Source organism: Sporothrix brasiliensis, assembly GCF_000820605.1.
Source record: "Sporothrix brasiliensis 5110 chromosome Unknown Cont14, whole genome shotgun sequence".
NCBI classification, from domain to species: domain Eukaryota; kingdom Fungi; phylum Ascomycota; class Sordariomycetes; order Ophiostomatales; family Ophiostomataceae; genus Sporothrix; species Sporothrix brasiliensis.
The window spans coordinates 1,178,595-1,194,018 of record NW_024467133.1 but is presented as its reverse complement, the minus strand read 5'-3'; the positions used below and the strand labels follow the sequence as shown (position 1 = coordinate 1,194,018).

The 15,424-nt window shown below is 50.0% G+C and overlaps 3 protein-coding genes across 3 annotated transcripts; 2 read left to right on the top strand and 1 right to left on the bottom strand.

Annotated features, from left to right (window-relative positions):
* Positions 1–1,654: 1,654 nt before the first annotated feature.
* On the bottom strand, positions 1,655–4,891 carry SPBR_03582 (2-oxoglutarate dehydrogenase E1 component; the record flags this gene model as incomplete). The annotated part of the gene is made up of 2 exons (XM_040761873.1): positions 1,655–2,196; positions 2,272–4,891. 2 exons carry the CDS (start codon positions 4,889–4,891, stop codon positions 1,655–1,657), a joined length of 3,162 nt encoding a protein of 1,053 aa, XP_040623028.1.
* A 1,236-nt stretch (positions 4,892–6,127) lies between these two features.
* Positions 6,128–6,865, top strand: SPBR_03846 (nicotinamide mononucleotide adenylyltransferase; the record flags this gene model as incomplete). The annotated part of the gene is made up of 2 exons (XM_040762136.1): positions 6,128–6,694; positions 6,755–6,865. 2 exons carry the CDS (start codon positions 6,128–6,130, stop codon positions 6,863–6,865), a joined length of 678 nt encoding a protein of 225 aa, XP_040623027.1.
* A 2,824-nt stretch (positions 6,866–9,689) lies between these two features.
* On the top strand, positions 9,690–14,532 carry SPBR_03562 (pentafunctional AROM polypeptide; the record flags this gene model as incomplete). Its single annotated transcript, XM_040761853.1, has 2 exons — positions 9,690–14,249; positions 14,458–14,532. The coding sequence occupies 2 exons, from the start codon at positions 9,690–9,692 to the stop codon at positions 14,530–14,532; spliced, it is 4,635 nt and encodes a 1,544-aa protein (XP_040623026.1).
* Positions 14,533–15,424: the final 892 nt, after the last annotated feature.

Below are 15,424 nucleotides of genomic sequence, written 5' to 3'. Positions count from 1 at the left end.
AGATTCGGTCGAGTCTTCGACCGTTAATTATAAGTTAAGGTTTTTAAAGATAAAGTCGACGTTTACTTACGAGAGACTCGTAAGGTCTTACGAATACGAATATATAACTCGGTTCGACCCGGTGTAAAGTAGGTTTATCGTTTCTTTTCTTTTAATTATCGTAAAAAGGTATCCGTAAAAAGAAGAATTAAAATTATTATAAGTAATTATAAAATAAGTCTTTATAATAAATTAGTTAATAAAAAACATTAGTTTCGAGGACGAAAGTAGGTGTATATTATAACAAAGATTAATTCTTACCCCTTCTTCCCGGTAGGAAAAAGGGAGTCCTTTTATTTAAGGAGAAAAGGCTTTTTATTAACGTGGCGTTAACGTGTGGTTAAGGATTAGCTACACTACGCCCTATTATATAAGTCTAGTTACCTAATTCGTGGTCTTCGGTAACGAATCGATTATAATAACTTATAAAACCCCTTTTTAACGAATTAAATCGATTTTACGTACGATATTAACGAAAAGGTGAAGTAAAAAAACGATTTTAACGAATAAAAGGGTTTAAATAAACGAAAAACTAAAGGCCGTTAACGTAACGGACTAATTAGGTTATAATAATCTACGTACTCTTTAAATAACTAATAAACGGAGGGTATTTAAGAAAAAACGGACCTTAACGGACTAATAAAAAACGACTCTTAAAACTTCTTTATAATACCTTAAAACAAGTATAACCCTTTTACCCTCCTTCGTCGAATATACGGGTATAAGATTAATTCTACTTATAACTTACTTTTAAGGTTACTAAATATAACCCTCTTACCCTCCTTCGTCGAATATACGGGTGTACCGATAAAGTAAGGGTAAAATCAAAGTAAAAAAGTATAACCCTCCCACTCCGTCGTCGAACGTACGGTTACTCCGATCGACTCGTTAGGTTAATTCTACCTACTACAACCTACTACCGGAGATCAGAGGGAGATAACTAAGAGAATAAAATAATTAATAAAAGATAAAAGTTAATAATAATTTACGAAAAAAGGTTAATGTTAAAGTTATAAGAACACGGTTACGGTAAAGGTTAAAATAAATCGGACCTATAAAAACGGACCACAAAACCCCCCTCCAACGAATCAAATCGATTTCACGTTAAAAACTAACGAAAAAGTGGAGTAAAAAAACGATTCTAACGAATAAGAGGGCGTAAATAGGTGAAAAACTAGGGGCCGTTAACGTGACGAACCAATCAGACTACAACAATCTACAAAGTCTCCAAACAACCAATAAAGGGAGGGTATTCAGGAAAAAAGCGGGCCTGAACGGACCAATAGGAGGCGGCTCTCAAAACTTCTTCATGGTACCTTAAGATGGGACGTCCTACGTGTAACACTTTTTAAGAGCACCTTTTTCTAGGCCTATTAAGTAATCCATTTTTTTAGTATTTCGACAGGCTTCTCGTTCATATACATGGGTTCTTGTTTTATATCTTATTATTTTTACAGCGAGTGTGTATCTCGAGGGTTGGTAGGTGGTGAGTGTGGTAAAAAAGAAACTGACGCAAGGGGAGGGAATGTAGGAGATAATATGGAAACAATATGGAAACAATCCAACAAAACAACCAACTACGAGCAACAACACCTGTGCGGTCATCACTGTACAACTACTCGCCCTTGAGCTTGTCCTGCCTCACTGTAAAAGCCATCTCAAGGAGGTCCTCCTCTTCCTTGTTATGCGACGACTTGGTACCCGCAGCTACCGATGCACTGGGGTTGCGGCCGGCGTACATGACGTGCTTGTGGTCGTGGTATTGCGTCTGATTCAGAATCGTCTCTATGCGAGGCTGTGTGAAGGTCCAGGCACCGGCGTTGAGGGGCTCCTCCTGGGCCCAAACCACCGTCTTGGCGTTGGGGTACGAGTCCAGATTTTCCTTTAGCTGCTGCCAAGGGAACGGGTGCAGCTGCTCGACACGCGTAATGGCAACGTTGTCGATGTTGTTGTCCGCGCGGTACTTGTGCAGGGCAGCATAGATCTGGCCAGAGCACAGAATCACACGGTCGATCTCCTCGTTGCTCTTAATGGTACCTAGGTCGTGGGCTGGGTCGCGAATGATCCAGTGGAACTGAGAGTCACCAGTGAAGTCCTCAATGCTCGAGCGAGCGAGAGGGTGGCGAAGAAGCGACTTGGAGAAGAAGAGGATAAGGGCTGTGGAGAAGTTAGTATATTATCAAACTGCTAAAGCTGTTGCCATAACAGGGGCGGAGGGGTTACAAAACCTACGTTTGCGGAACTGGCGGTTCATCTGGCGACGCAAAATGTGGAACAGGTTGGCAGGGGTAGTCATGTAGGCAATCTGCATGTTGCAGTCCTGGTGCTGGCGGTCAATCTTGTCCTCAGAAGGGAACACACGAGGGTCCTCGTTGCAGAGCTGCAGGTATCGCTCAATACGGCCCGAGGAGTGCTCGGGGCCCTGGCCGTCGTAACCGTGCGGCAGCGACATGACGAGACCGGTGCGCTGCATCCACTTGACCTCACCAGAGGCAATGAACTGGTCAATGATACATTGCGCGTTGTTGGCGAAATCACCAAACTGCGCCTCCCACATGACAAGGGCATTGGGCGACGTCAGCGAGTATCCATATTCGAAGCCAAGAGCGCCAAACTCGCTCAGAGACGAGTTAGAGATGACGAACTTGCTCTGGTCCTTGCTAACGTGCTGCAGGGGCGTGTATGTATCCTCAGTCTCCTGGTCGTGGAACACGGCATGGCGCTGCGAGAAGGTGCCACGTTCGACATCCTGGCCAGACACGCGAACGTGGTGGCCCTCTGAGACCAGCGAACCAAATGCAAGGGCCTCAGCAGTCGACCAGTCAATGTTTTTTCCGTCAAGAACAGACTTAGTGCGGGCAGAGAGGATACGCTTCAGGTTGCGGTGAACGGTGAAGCCTTCAGGTGCAGAGCCAATGACCTCACCAATGTGTTCGAGTGTTTTCCGGTCAACACCAGTAGGCTTGTGGGGGAGGATTTCGGTGGCAAGCTCCTTGGGCGACTTGAAGCCATTCCAGGCGGAGGTGGTCCACTCCTTGGAGGTCGGTTGGTAGTCCTTGGACTTGGAAAAGCTGTCTTCAAGCATGCCCCACACCCACTGCTTGTGCTCCTCGATGTCTTCCTTGGTGAAGGTGCCTTCCTGCAGCAGCTTGTCGACGTAAATGTCGATTTGCGGACGATGGTCGTTGATGCGCTTGTACATCAACGGCTGCGTAAAGGACGGCTGGTCGGTCTCGTTGTGGCCGTGCTTGCGGTAGCAGACCATGTCAATGATGACATCCTGTTTGAACTCCGCGCGCCAGTCCGAAGCCAGCTGGCAGACAAAGTTAACTGCCTCGACGTCGTCGGCATTGACGTGGAAGACAGGGGCGTCAATAGCTTTTGCAATGTCCGTGCAGTACGGGGTCGAGCGAGCAAAACGGGGATCGGTGGTAAAACCAATTTGGTTGTTGGCGACGAGGTGGATGGTACCGCCTGTAGAGAAAGCGGGTAGCGAGTGGAAACCCAGGCACTCGTAGACGACACCCTGGGCAGCGAGGGCGGCGTCACCGTGCAGAAGTACAGCCATGGCACTGCGGTGGGTGCTCTCGTCGTTGTTGTAGTGCTGGATGGCGCGGGTGCGGCCAAGCACGACAGGGTCCTCGGCCTCCAGATGCGACGGGTTGGCAACGAGTGAGAGCTGCACGCGCTTGCCCGAAGGCGTGGGACGCTCAAAGTTCATGCCCAGATGGTACTTGACATCTCCAGAGCCCTCGTCCTCAGCATGGGCGGTACCGGCAAACTCGCTGAAGATGGACTCGTTCGGCTTGCGGACGACGTTGGACAGAACGTTCAGACGACCACGATGGGGCATTCCAATGATAATGTCTTTGACGCCATAGTCGACACTACGATCGATCAGGGCCTTCATGCCAGGCACGAGCGTCTCGCAACCCTCAAGGCCGAAACGCTTGTCGTTCGGGTACTTGGTGGAAAGGAAAGCCTCGAAACTGGAACTCCAGATGAGACGGTCGAGGATGCGGCGCTTCTCGTCAATGGAGAACTTGAAAGGTTGGGGAACCTCAATGCGCTCGCGCAGCCAGTCGCACTTCTCACGGTCGGGGATATGGATAAACTCGACGCCATACGAGCCGCAATAGATGTCCTCGCAGGCAGCGATGATCTCACGCAGGGTCATCTTCTCGCGGCCCTCACGCTTGAAACGCGGCAGAATACCAGGGCCAAGGGTGTACTCGGTGTCGAGGTCCTTTTCGTTGAACTGGTAGTGCTCTAGGGTGAGCTCTTTGGGCTTGACGTTGCCAAAGCCCTTGGACTCATTGCGGATTCCGAGCGGATCGATATCGGCTTTGAGGTGGCCGCGGGCCTGGTACGCTCGTACCAGAAGCTGCACCTTCAGATGATTGTCGACGTTGGAGCCCTCCGCGAGGCCAACGCCGGATCCGGCAGCCAGGCCAGGAACACTTGCCGACGAGCTGGGAACCAGCGAAGGCGGTGGAGTGAAGGACTGGGAGATGGGCATGTCACCGCTCTCGACGTTCTTAAAGTAGGCCTGCCAAGAGACATGCACGCTCTTGGGGTCCCGCTTCCACTGCAGGTACATCTCGTCAATGTAGTTGGCAGCATTGCCCGACAGGAAGTTATCGTTCGGATCCGGTGCCGACTGGGTGGCACTGGCGAAGCGTATCTGCTGTTGATGGACAGCCAAAGTAAGAGGGCGACGACCGACAGCGAGAGCTTTGCTAGTCGACGAGCACGGCAGGGCAGCCATGGCACATCTTGACGTCGATGACGCAGCCCGAACTAGGCTCGGCACGGAGGAGCCGCTGGCTTTACAAAATGACCGGCGCAACATGATGGAGTTCGGCGTAAGAAGGGTCGACGTGGTAGAGAGGAAATGTCGATTGTGAGCGGAAGCCCGGGAGAAGCACGAGCGTTAGATCAGAAGAAGCAGCTGGCGATGAGGCCGTTAAGCAAAGCTGGGAGGTAAGAGACGCTGCGAGTGGCAATTAGTTACATAGATCATCGAGACCGTCGCTGTCTTTGTACACCCGTTGACACGGGCTGGCTCGATGCTTGTATTACGATATGCAGACCGAGCACACTGAGAAGGAGGTCTCGGCGCCTTGAAGCTCCAGATCCACGGCTGGGGAAAAGGGGACTGCAACAACAACAACACTCAACAAAGAGACGCAGAACCCACCTCATCAGTGATCTCAAACGAGACCAAACAAAAGGCGGCTGAGGAATAAAAGGGAGATAGAGATAAAGAGCGGCGGAGTAAGTCAACGCAGCATATGAGGACAACAGGACAAAAGGATGGAAACAAGAAACAAAAATAAAAGGCGAGGCGCGAGGAAGCAAGTCTAGTTCCTTTGAACTTTTAAATTATTAGGTAAGAAATAATGCCTTAATTTTAAGGCCAGGATATTTCTATTCGGCATTAGCATGCATATATATTAGGCTCAGCGTGTTATAATTTAAAAGTGTCTTAGTCAATATGCTCATGACGTATGCTTAGCTTTTGCTTTCCACACAGGAAATGACTAATAAATATGGCGATAAAGTGGGAGAAATAATGTGCGAATAGGCTGCACCTCCAGGATTCAATCTTGCTTGTTCAATGATTTGGCCAACCCGCCCAGTTCATCCTCTCTTCAACGCGCTTTCAAACTCGTTCTTTCCCCTATAACGCCTCTGCCGACTCGCCGCAATGTCATACCCTGATTCAGGACAGCACATGCTGCCAGATGACGATGAAATTTTTCAAAGAGAACAGCTCCAGCAACCACGACCCCAACAGTTTCAACAACAACCACAGAACACGTCATTGCAAATAACGTCATCTTCACCAATATCGCTACAGTCCCCAGCAACCACGCCGCCTGTCTATCAATTTCCCTCCTACCGGTTACGGAAGCAACAGCTCCCGGATCGGACACCGCTGGTTTTGGTAGTATGCGGCTCTTTCAGCCCAATTACCATTATGCGTGCGTTTCTCACGGTCTTTGATATGTCGAAGTGCTTTTGTCTTCGTTCAACGTATGGTACCGCTAACAAAGTGATGAACGCAGACCTCCGCATGTGCGAAATGGCGTCAGACTGGGTTCGTATGGTGGAAGATTCATACGAGCTCGTCGGAATCTACCTGTCTCCGGTTTCCGATGCCTACAAGAAGTCGAACCTAGCCGCTGCGCACCACCGCATCCGCATGTGTGAGCTGGCCGTGCAGGATACGACTAACTGTGTCATGGTCGACCCTTGGGAGGCCACACAGCCGCGCTACGTTCCCACTGCCCAGGTCCTCGATCACTTCCGTTACGAAATCAACGAGAATCTAGGCGGTATACAAGGAGCCAATACTGAGGAGCGTAAACAGGCACGTGTCGCACTATTGTGCGGTGCTGACTTGATGCACTCAATGAGCACTCCTGGGTTATGGAGTCCCGATGACCTGGACCGTATACTTGGCGGCGATGGCGGTCTTTACGTGGTGGAGCGACATGGAACTGACTTGGAAGAAGCCCGAGAAGCTTTAAGCAAGTGGACGGAGCACATCTCAGTGATCCCACAGGGTGTGCCAATAGACCTGTCGTCAACCAAGGTTCGGTTGTTCCTTCACAAAAAGATGAGCGTCCGATACTTCGTCCCGAACCCGGTTAGTTTTTACACCCCTCCCCTTTCACGGACAAAGAAGAACCGACTTCTAATAATGCAGGTCATTGATTATATTATCAATGGTGGTCTCTACGGCACCGGCAAGGATGAACAAGCGAGACAAGTGCAGAGCACACAGAATATGGCCACGTTGACCGTTGATTCGACGTAATGTGGTTGTTTTGGTATCCTTGTCATCCACTGTTGGGCAATTTTTTCTGTTTCTCGATCTGTGTGAGCTCGTGCCCCCGAAGTTCGTATTATCTGTATACTCGGAAGTAAAAGCGTACACTTTACTTGGCCGGGGGTCGATGGCATCGATAAAAAGCGGTACCTTGTCATGGAGGTAGCCTCTGATTATCATTTTCGTGCGGCGTTCTCTTCCTTGGATTGCAAGCGTTACGGTGGCATTTTGGTTATGACTTTCTTTTACAGTTATCCTTTTGTTATGCGCCTTGGCAGTTGTAACGCGTGACCATGGTTGTTATGTGCGTTGTGAGCGATTGCGTCGTGCGTGTTCGCATCTCTTTTGCTGGGTGTATGTGCGATATTCTGTCGTAACCGTATGGCTTATATGCAGGTGAGTTCTAAAATAAACGACAGGGATCTTGTAGTTTTCGCTTGGCTCTGAGCCACAGCATCATCAGACGTAATGGAAAGTATCTCATATGATACGATGAACGCCGTGAAGGGCCACTTTTATTTGGACTTGCTGCTCTGTTGGTTACGTTTACGTTACATAGTTGCTTATCAGCTGCTTGTATATCCATGAGCTCGCATGGCTTCGATTTCATTTCCATGTTCTCATTGCCAGATAAAATACTCGACATTTTCTAGTCACTTTACCATATAAACCGGGGAGGGGGGGTATATATGGCTGCCAACGTGTTAACACGTTCTGTACAACGTGGCCACCGTGGACAGGCAGCAGAAGTACTTGACTGCGAGGTTGTATCTGTTACTATGGAGCAAGAGTGCCGAAGAAACCCCCTCTGCTGTAAATGAAGAACAATATCATAGTAAAGTAGCTTGACCGGGGTATATACGACCTGGTGACCACCTACTACCACCCCCAAGCCATCCCATCTGGTCGAAGTTTAGCTCACACGCAAACAACCAATTTTATAGCCCATAAGATTATTTTCCTTTCCACCGAATCTAAGTTTCGTGGCTGTAACTCAAGACCAGATGGGTGGCTTATATAGCACGGACATGTATTGGCCAGGGCGAGGTAACCGCCCGCACACTAACAGACGAAATGGTGGCTAGAGAACTACAGAGATGATGCGATGTCGAATATATATACCTGTCATAGGTTGTCTTTATATCGTACAGTACCGCAGTTTATGTTCCCCGATGTCATTTACTCTTCAAACCCGCCATCCTCGATTCGCCGTTTGGTTTTCCTTATATAGGTTGTCAATTTACAAACGACCAAACAGAGACAAGGCGATCAAGAGCACCAGCGCTGTCCAATTGAGCTGCTTCAATCGCAAATCTTGGTACCCGGGAAAGCTAGGCATTGTATTATGGGGCCAATCTACGAAATACAGTTACAGCATCTGGCTCGGCATCATCCTTGCGTACCCCGGCGGCGTTTTGGGGGCAGACTGTACATGTACCGGGCTTGATTATACGAATAGCGGGTAATACCTAACCGACGGAACATCGGACAGAAAATAAAAATTTACATCGGAATTTTCTGGTCTTACTCCGCCCCCAAAACTGTGGAGGAATATGAAGCAAAATACGGAGCGTGCTCACATCTTCACGGCCAAGATTGCGGCAATGATACCGTGCAGACCACCCTTGTCACACCGAAAGGAACGCAGGTCCCTTGCTCGATAATTGACGCGGGTGAAACGGCTTGCAACAGCCCACGTGGTTCGTGGTGCAGCTATTTCCTGTTATATCATTTTTTTTCCTTCTTATTTTTCTTTTTTATTTCATTGTGGTTTTCAGTTTGGTTTTAATTTGTTTTGGGCGGTCATAAATGAGGCACAGGATGTGTAACCATCCAACATACTTGAATAGTGAAGTAAAGCTATCCATTGAAGCAATGGACTATTGCTATACAAGCCGACAAATCCGATTTTGCCGTGCAACGCAAGTTTGCTATCACGGTCGGCTCCCCAGAGAAGACGGTAGTCATGGTATGTAATGGAATGGCATATTCTTTGCCTTATGCTTATTTCTACCGGGGCCCGCAGTTGGGCCATGTATGTGATTGACAATGGTTAATAGATAACACCCACTGTCTCTGTTGGAGTGACCAGCACACCGCTGGCTTCAAGTGAGTCTCGTAATATAGCTCGATTTACCAAGAACGGTTATCGGAGGTATTTTCTCTGTTGACACTAAGGGTAGCAATCACAAACGCCAACGGCCAATATTCACACCGTATATGCGCCGGCGCCTTGTGTTGTCGGTCTCGCAATATATCGAAGGGCCAACAGTGACTCTCTTCTCCACATATAAGCAGCTTTCGACAGCCGGAGTCTTGTCACAGGCGTATACCAACAACGCTCGTCTTAAATGCCCATACCATACCACTACCAAAGCCGACCACTCGTGCATGGTGTCAGCTATATACGGGTAGAAGCTGTAAATTTCACATAACTTCGTGCTGTGTAATTTATTATTGACATCTACTCGTATGATAATTGCCCTTAAACCCCGAGTTCTGAACGTGGCGTCGTGACCTAACCCATGCGACCAACGTTGGTATCGTACCACATACTACGAATTAGTTCTTTATCGGTGGCGGATTTTCCGTTGTCCGCTAAAAACACAAAAATAATAAACAGCGCAAGTTTCAGACTCCCTTGCTATTACACCGAAATCGGACTAGCGGTGCATTTACGACCTTGCCAGCTAAAACTTTGTGACTCTTTTGAATACCCTCAACTTCTTCCGCAATTCCCCAATTCCTCTACCTGTGACCCCCAAACCACGCTCCGCCCTTCTAGAGCAGTGGACAGAGCCTAGTTGCATCAATGGCAACTACAGCTTCCACAAACGGCCATGAGCCGACACGCATTTCCATCCTGGGCAAGGAAAGCATCATTGTCGACCACGGCATCTGGCTCGACATGGTTCCCCACGATCTGCTTCACAACATTCCCTCATCGACTTATGTCCTCATCACCGACACCAATCTCTTCCCGCTCTATGTCGACAGCTTCTGCACAGCTTTTGAGCAGGTGCGCCCGAGCTCCCAGAAGGCTGCTGGTGCACGCCTATTGACGTACGCCATTCCACCCGGCGAGTCCTCGAAAGGACGGGAGACTAAGGCCGAGATCGAAGACTGGATGCTGGCCCAAAAATGCACCCGTGACACAGTTGTCATCGCCCTTGGTGGCGGCGTCATTGGTGACATGATCGGCTACGTGGCCGCCACGTTCATGCGCGGTGTCCGCTTCGTTCAGGTGCCCACGACGCTGCTAGCCATGGTTGATTCATCCATCGGTGGCAAGACGGCCATTGATACGCCCCTGGGAAAGAATCTGATCGGCGCCTTCTGGCAACCCCAGCGCGTATATATCGATCTCAACTTCCTCGGCTCGTTGCCAACTCGTGAGTTCATTAACGGTATGGCCGAGGTCGTCAAGACGGCTGCTATTTGGAACGAGGCCGAGTTCACCTACCTCGAGGAGAACGCGGCCCTGGTTATTCAGACTGTGCGTGGCCGTCCTACCCAGGCGACATCGGAGCACCTTGTGCCGATCCGTGGTATTCTTAAGCGCATTGTGCTGGCATCAGCCCGTGTCAAGGCTGAGGTTGTCTCCGCCGACGAAAAGGAGGGCGGCCTGCGCAACCTGCTTAATTTTGGTCACTCAATTGGCCATGCCTATGAGGCCATCCTCACGCCTCAGGTCCTCCACGGCGAAGCTGTCGCTATTGGCATGGTCAAGGAAGCCGAGCTGGCTCGCTACCTGGGCGTCCTGCGCCCCAGCGCTGTCGCCCGCCTCGTCAAGTGTATCGCGAGCTACGACCTACCAACTTCCCTGGCTGACAAGCGGATAGTCGCTCTCACCGCCGGCAAGAAATGCCCGGTCGATGTTGTGCTGGATAAAATGGCCGTTGATAAGAAAAACGATGGCGCCAATAAGAAGATTGTTCTTCTCTCAGCAATTGGCGCAACTTACGAGGCCAAGGCCACCGTTGTTGATGACCGCGACATAGGTGTCGTCCTATCCCCCGCCGTACGTGTCACGCCAGGCGTACCTTCGGATCTAAATGTCACCGTCGCCCCTCCAGGCTCAAAGAGCATTTCTAACCGTGCCTTGGTTCTTGCTGCCCTGGCCAACGGTACTTGCCGTCTGCGTAACCTTCTTCGCTCGGACGACACGGAATATATGCTCTCCGCAATTCTCCAATTGAAGGGTGCGACTTACTCATGGGAGGAATCTGGCGAGGTGTTGTCCGTACAGGGAAACGGCGGCAACTTCCTTGCCAGCTCTGAACCTCTCTACCTTGGAAACGCAGGCACTGCCTCTCGCTTCCTAACATCAGTGGTAGCTCTCTGCTCCCCGTCTGCTGTGTCCTCTACCGTCCTTACCGGTAACGACAGAATGAAAGTCCGCCCAATTGGTCCTCTAGTCGACGCTCTGCGGAGCAATGGCGTCAAGGTCAAGTACCTGGGCAAAGATAAGAGTCTTCCTCTTGAGGTGGACGCTGCCGGTGGTCTGGAGGGCGGCCTAATTGAGCTGGCTGCCACGGTCTCGTCTCAGTACGTGTCATCTATTCTTATGGCCGCGCCTTACGCAAAGAACCCGGTTGTTCTTCGTCTTGTCGGCGGCAAGCCAATCTCTCAGCCATATATCGACATGACAATCTCCATGATGCGGGCTTTTGGGGTGCATGTGAAGGCTTCTGACAGCGAGCCTAATACGTACCATATTCAAACTGGCGTTTACACCAGTCCAGCCGAGTATGTGGTGGAGAGTGATGCTAGCTCTGCCACCTACCCCCTGGCCGTCGCGGCAATCACAGGCTCGACGTGCACCATCCCCAACATTGGTTCTGCATCCCTCCAAGGTGATGCTTCTTTTGCTGTCAGCGTTCTTCAGCCGATGGGCTGCGCCGTTACCCAGACGGAAACGTCGACAACAGTGACAGGCCCGCCGATTGGTTCGCTTAAAGCCATCGCTCATGTTGATATGGAACCAATGACAGATGCCTTTTTGACGGCCGCCGTCCTAGCGGCTGTGGCGAGCGGGACAACTCGCATTACTGGCATCGCCAACCAGCGGGTTAAGGAGTGTAATCGGATCTTGGCCATGTACGACGAGCTGGCAAAATTTGGAGTCAGCTGCAATGAGCTGGAGGACGGGATAGAAGTAACGGGCCGACTCTTCGAAGACCTTACTAACCCAGAAGAAGGCGTTTATTGCTACGATGACCACCGAGTCGCTATGAGCTTTAGCGTTCTGTCCACCGTTGTACCCCGGCCTGTCCTAATTTTGGAACGCGAATGCGTTGGCAAAACGTGGCCTGGGTGGTGGGACGTACTTTCACAGTCCTTCAGTATCAAGTTGAGTGGAGAAGAGCCTGTCGTGTCACAGTCCAATACCCACACAGCACCTGCTCCGTCTATTACGAACAAGTCTATCTTCATCATTGGTATGAGGGGTGCAGGGAAAACTACGGCTGGATACTGGGCCTCAGCAATCCTCGGCTGGCCGTTCATTGACCTGGACGCTGAGTTGGAGCGGAAACACGGAATGACCATCCCAGAGATGATCCGCGGCGAACTTGGCTGGGAAGGATTTCGCAGGGCAGAGCTGGAGCTGCTCGCCGGTATGATAAACACTAAGCCTACCGGCCATGTCTTTTCATGTGGAGGTGGAATCGTTGAGACACCCGAAGCCCGGCACTTCTTGATTGCCTATCATCAGAGTGGAGGAATTGTTCTGCTTGTTCATCGCGATACCGAGCAGGTCCTTGCTTACCTCATGAAGGACAAGACACGTCCCGCATACTCCGAGGATATCCGAGGCGTGTATTTGCGCCGCAAAGACTGGTTTGAGGAATGCAGCAGCCATCACTACCACAGTCCACACTCAGACAAGACAGACACCCGTGGGGAATCTCCCTCAGATTTCGTCCAGATGCTTCAACTGATCACCGGGCGATGCTCTCATCTGGAAGAGGTCAAGAGAAAAAAGACCTCCTTTTTCGTGTCACTTACTGTCCCAAATGTTGCAAAGGCGATTGATATCATACCTCAGGCTATTATCGGCTCCGATGCCGTGGAGCTACGCGTCGATCTGCTCGAAGACCAGTCCTTTGATTTTGTCCGGAGCCAGGTTTCACTACTCCGCTCTGCAGCCAATGTGCCTGTTATTTTCACCGTTAGGACCGCGAGCCAAGGTGGCCGGTTCCCAGATGGAGATGTCGATCATGCTTTGGCACTGTACCGTGCAGCAATCCGGATGGGCGTGGAGTACATTGATCTCGAAATGACCATGCCTGACCGTGTCATCCAAGCCGTGACAAAAGAGAAAGGTCAATCACTTATCATCGCGTCGCATCATGACCCGAAAAACAAGCTCTCGTGGAAGAACGGAGGATGGATTCCGCACTTCAACAAAGCCTTGCAACATGGTGATATTATCAAGCTCATAGGTGTTGCGCACGGGGTCGAAGACAACTTTGACGTTGCAGCATTCAAGTCCCGAATGCTCGCTGCTCATCAGAAGCCGATTATCGCTTTAAATATGGGCGGACCGGGCAAACTGAGCAGAGTGCTGAACGGTTTTCTCACACCGGTTGCGCACCCTGCACTGCCATTTGCAGCCGCTCCGGGCCAGCTCTCTGCCCGAGAAATTCGGCAGGCCCGCTCCCTTATTGGTCTTCTCGATCCTCTTCGATTCGTCCTTTTTGGAAAGCCAATTTCCAAGTCACGCTCACCGGCACTCCACAATGCACTTTTTGACAAAGTGGGACTACCTCACCAATACACCCTGATAGAGACTGCTAGCGTGGACGACGTACGGGAAACTGTTCGAACCCCTGATTTCGGCGGTGCGTCCGTGACCATCCCCTTGAAGCTGGACGTCATGAAGTTAGTCGACGAAGTTTCTGAAGCAGCGAAGATCATCGGCGCTGTGAACACGATCATCCCCATCCGTTCTGTTGCGGGTGATAAACAAGCGGCCACCCGTCTTCTCGGTGATAACACCGATTGGTTGGGCATGATCCACGCGCTACGTGGTGCTGGTGTCGAAAGACACTCCTCGACAAACCCACCTGCTGGCCTCGTCGTCGGTTCTGGCGGCACAACCCGTGCTGCCATCTATGCCCTCCATGCCATGGGTTATGGACCGATCTACGTGGCTGCTCGCAGTCTTGAGAACGGAAAGCAGCTCATATCGTCCTTCCCAGTCGGTTATAATGTGCAGCTGCTCGGCCCGAAGCCGCTTGGCGTCGACGCTGACGGGGCTAACTTGCCTTCTGTTATAATCACGACTGTACCTGCGGATAAATCGTTGGACCCGACCGTGCTCCATCTGGTAACAACAATTTTAGAGCGCTCTAGATCGGTTGAGGGTGTACGTGTACTTCTTGAGTTGGCCTATCAGCCTAGGCATACGCCCGTGATGAAACTCGCCGAGGAATTCGGTTGGAAAACAGTCCCTGGGCTAGAGGTTCTTGCTGCGCAAGGATGGCACCAGGTTTGTTCACCCAGCATCCTTTATTTATTGCTTGGTTTGCTTCCGTGTTATATACATTGCTTTGTTTGCTAACTTTGCCTTTTAGTTCCGCCTTTGGACCGGGATAAATCCGTCGTACGATGATGCGCGTGCTGCAGTAATGGATGACTCGCCGGCATAGGTTGTAAGCTGAAAGTGAAGATGCTCGATCTTGCTTGACTGGTCTGGATACAGGGAGGCCAAGGGGTGCGTTCCCTAATTACGTTTTAACAATTTCACTGTTTGTTGACTTCGGAGGACAAGTCGGAAAGTTAAGCTCGAGGTTTACTTTACTTAAAAAAGACGCGGTTAAGATATTGACAATTGAACACTGTTTCAAAAAATGTATGTATGTCCCTTCCAAGCTAACTTCACTGTACCCAATGCGCCAGGTGCCACTCTTTATGACGATATATTTCGAACTCCTGCCCGGAAAAGAATAACACCAATTATTACCAAGTAATTTTGTACATGCATTTTTTTTGTGGCCAAATTCATACCTCTAACCATGAACAAGCCCACGGCCAGCCGGGGGGGGGGGGTGTGGGAGGGGGGCATGCTTCGTCTATACCATGATGATAACCTGCCAATGCAATGCAATGCGTGTGTGCATACCCAAATCGAACCGTAAATGGATAACAAGGCAATTGTAAGTGAGCAAAGGCGTCACAAGCCAAAAAAAAAAAGAGAAACAGCCCAAAATGGAAACCGATCTATGATGTAAAACAGATTGTGAAAGGAGAATAAGACAAAGAGAAAACAGAGACAGCGAAAACAACGGGTTGAATGACGTGCAACATTAGGAAAAACTAAGCTGGAAAATGTAGCGTAAGTCATAAAAGAGAACAAAAGTGAAGAAAAGAGTGAAGAAAAGTGCCACTCGATGGATCGGATCGATGACAAAATAAGTAATGTTGATCGGTGTTTGGCAAACACGGTCTTCCGATCATAGTAGTAGAATGTAGGTCAAGTCGAAGAACACGATCGCAAAACGAGATAAGAGATCGTTAACAGGAAATAGCCAGATTATCCTT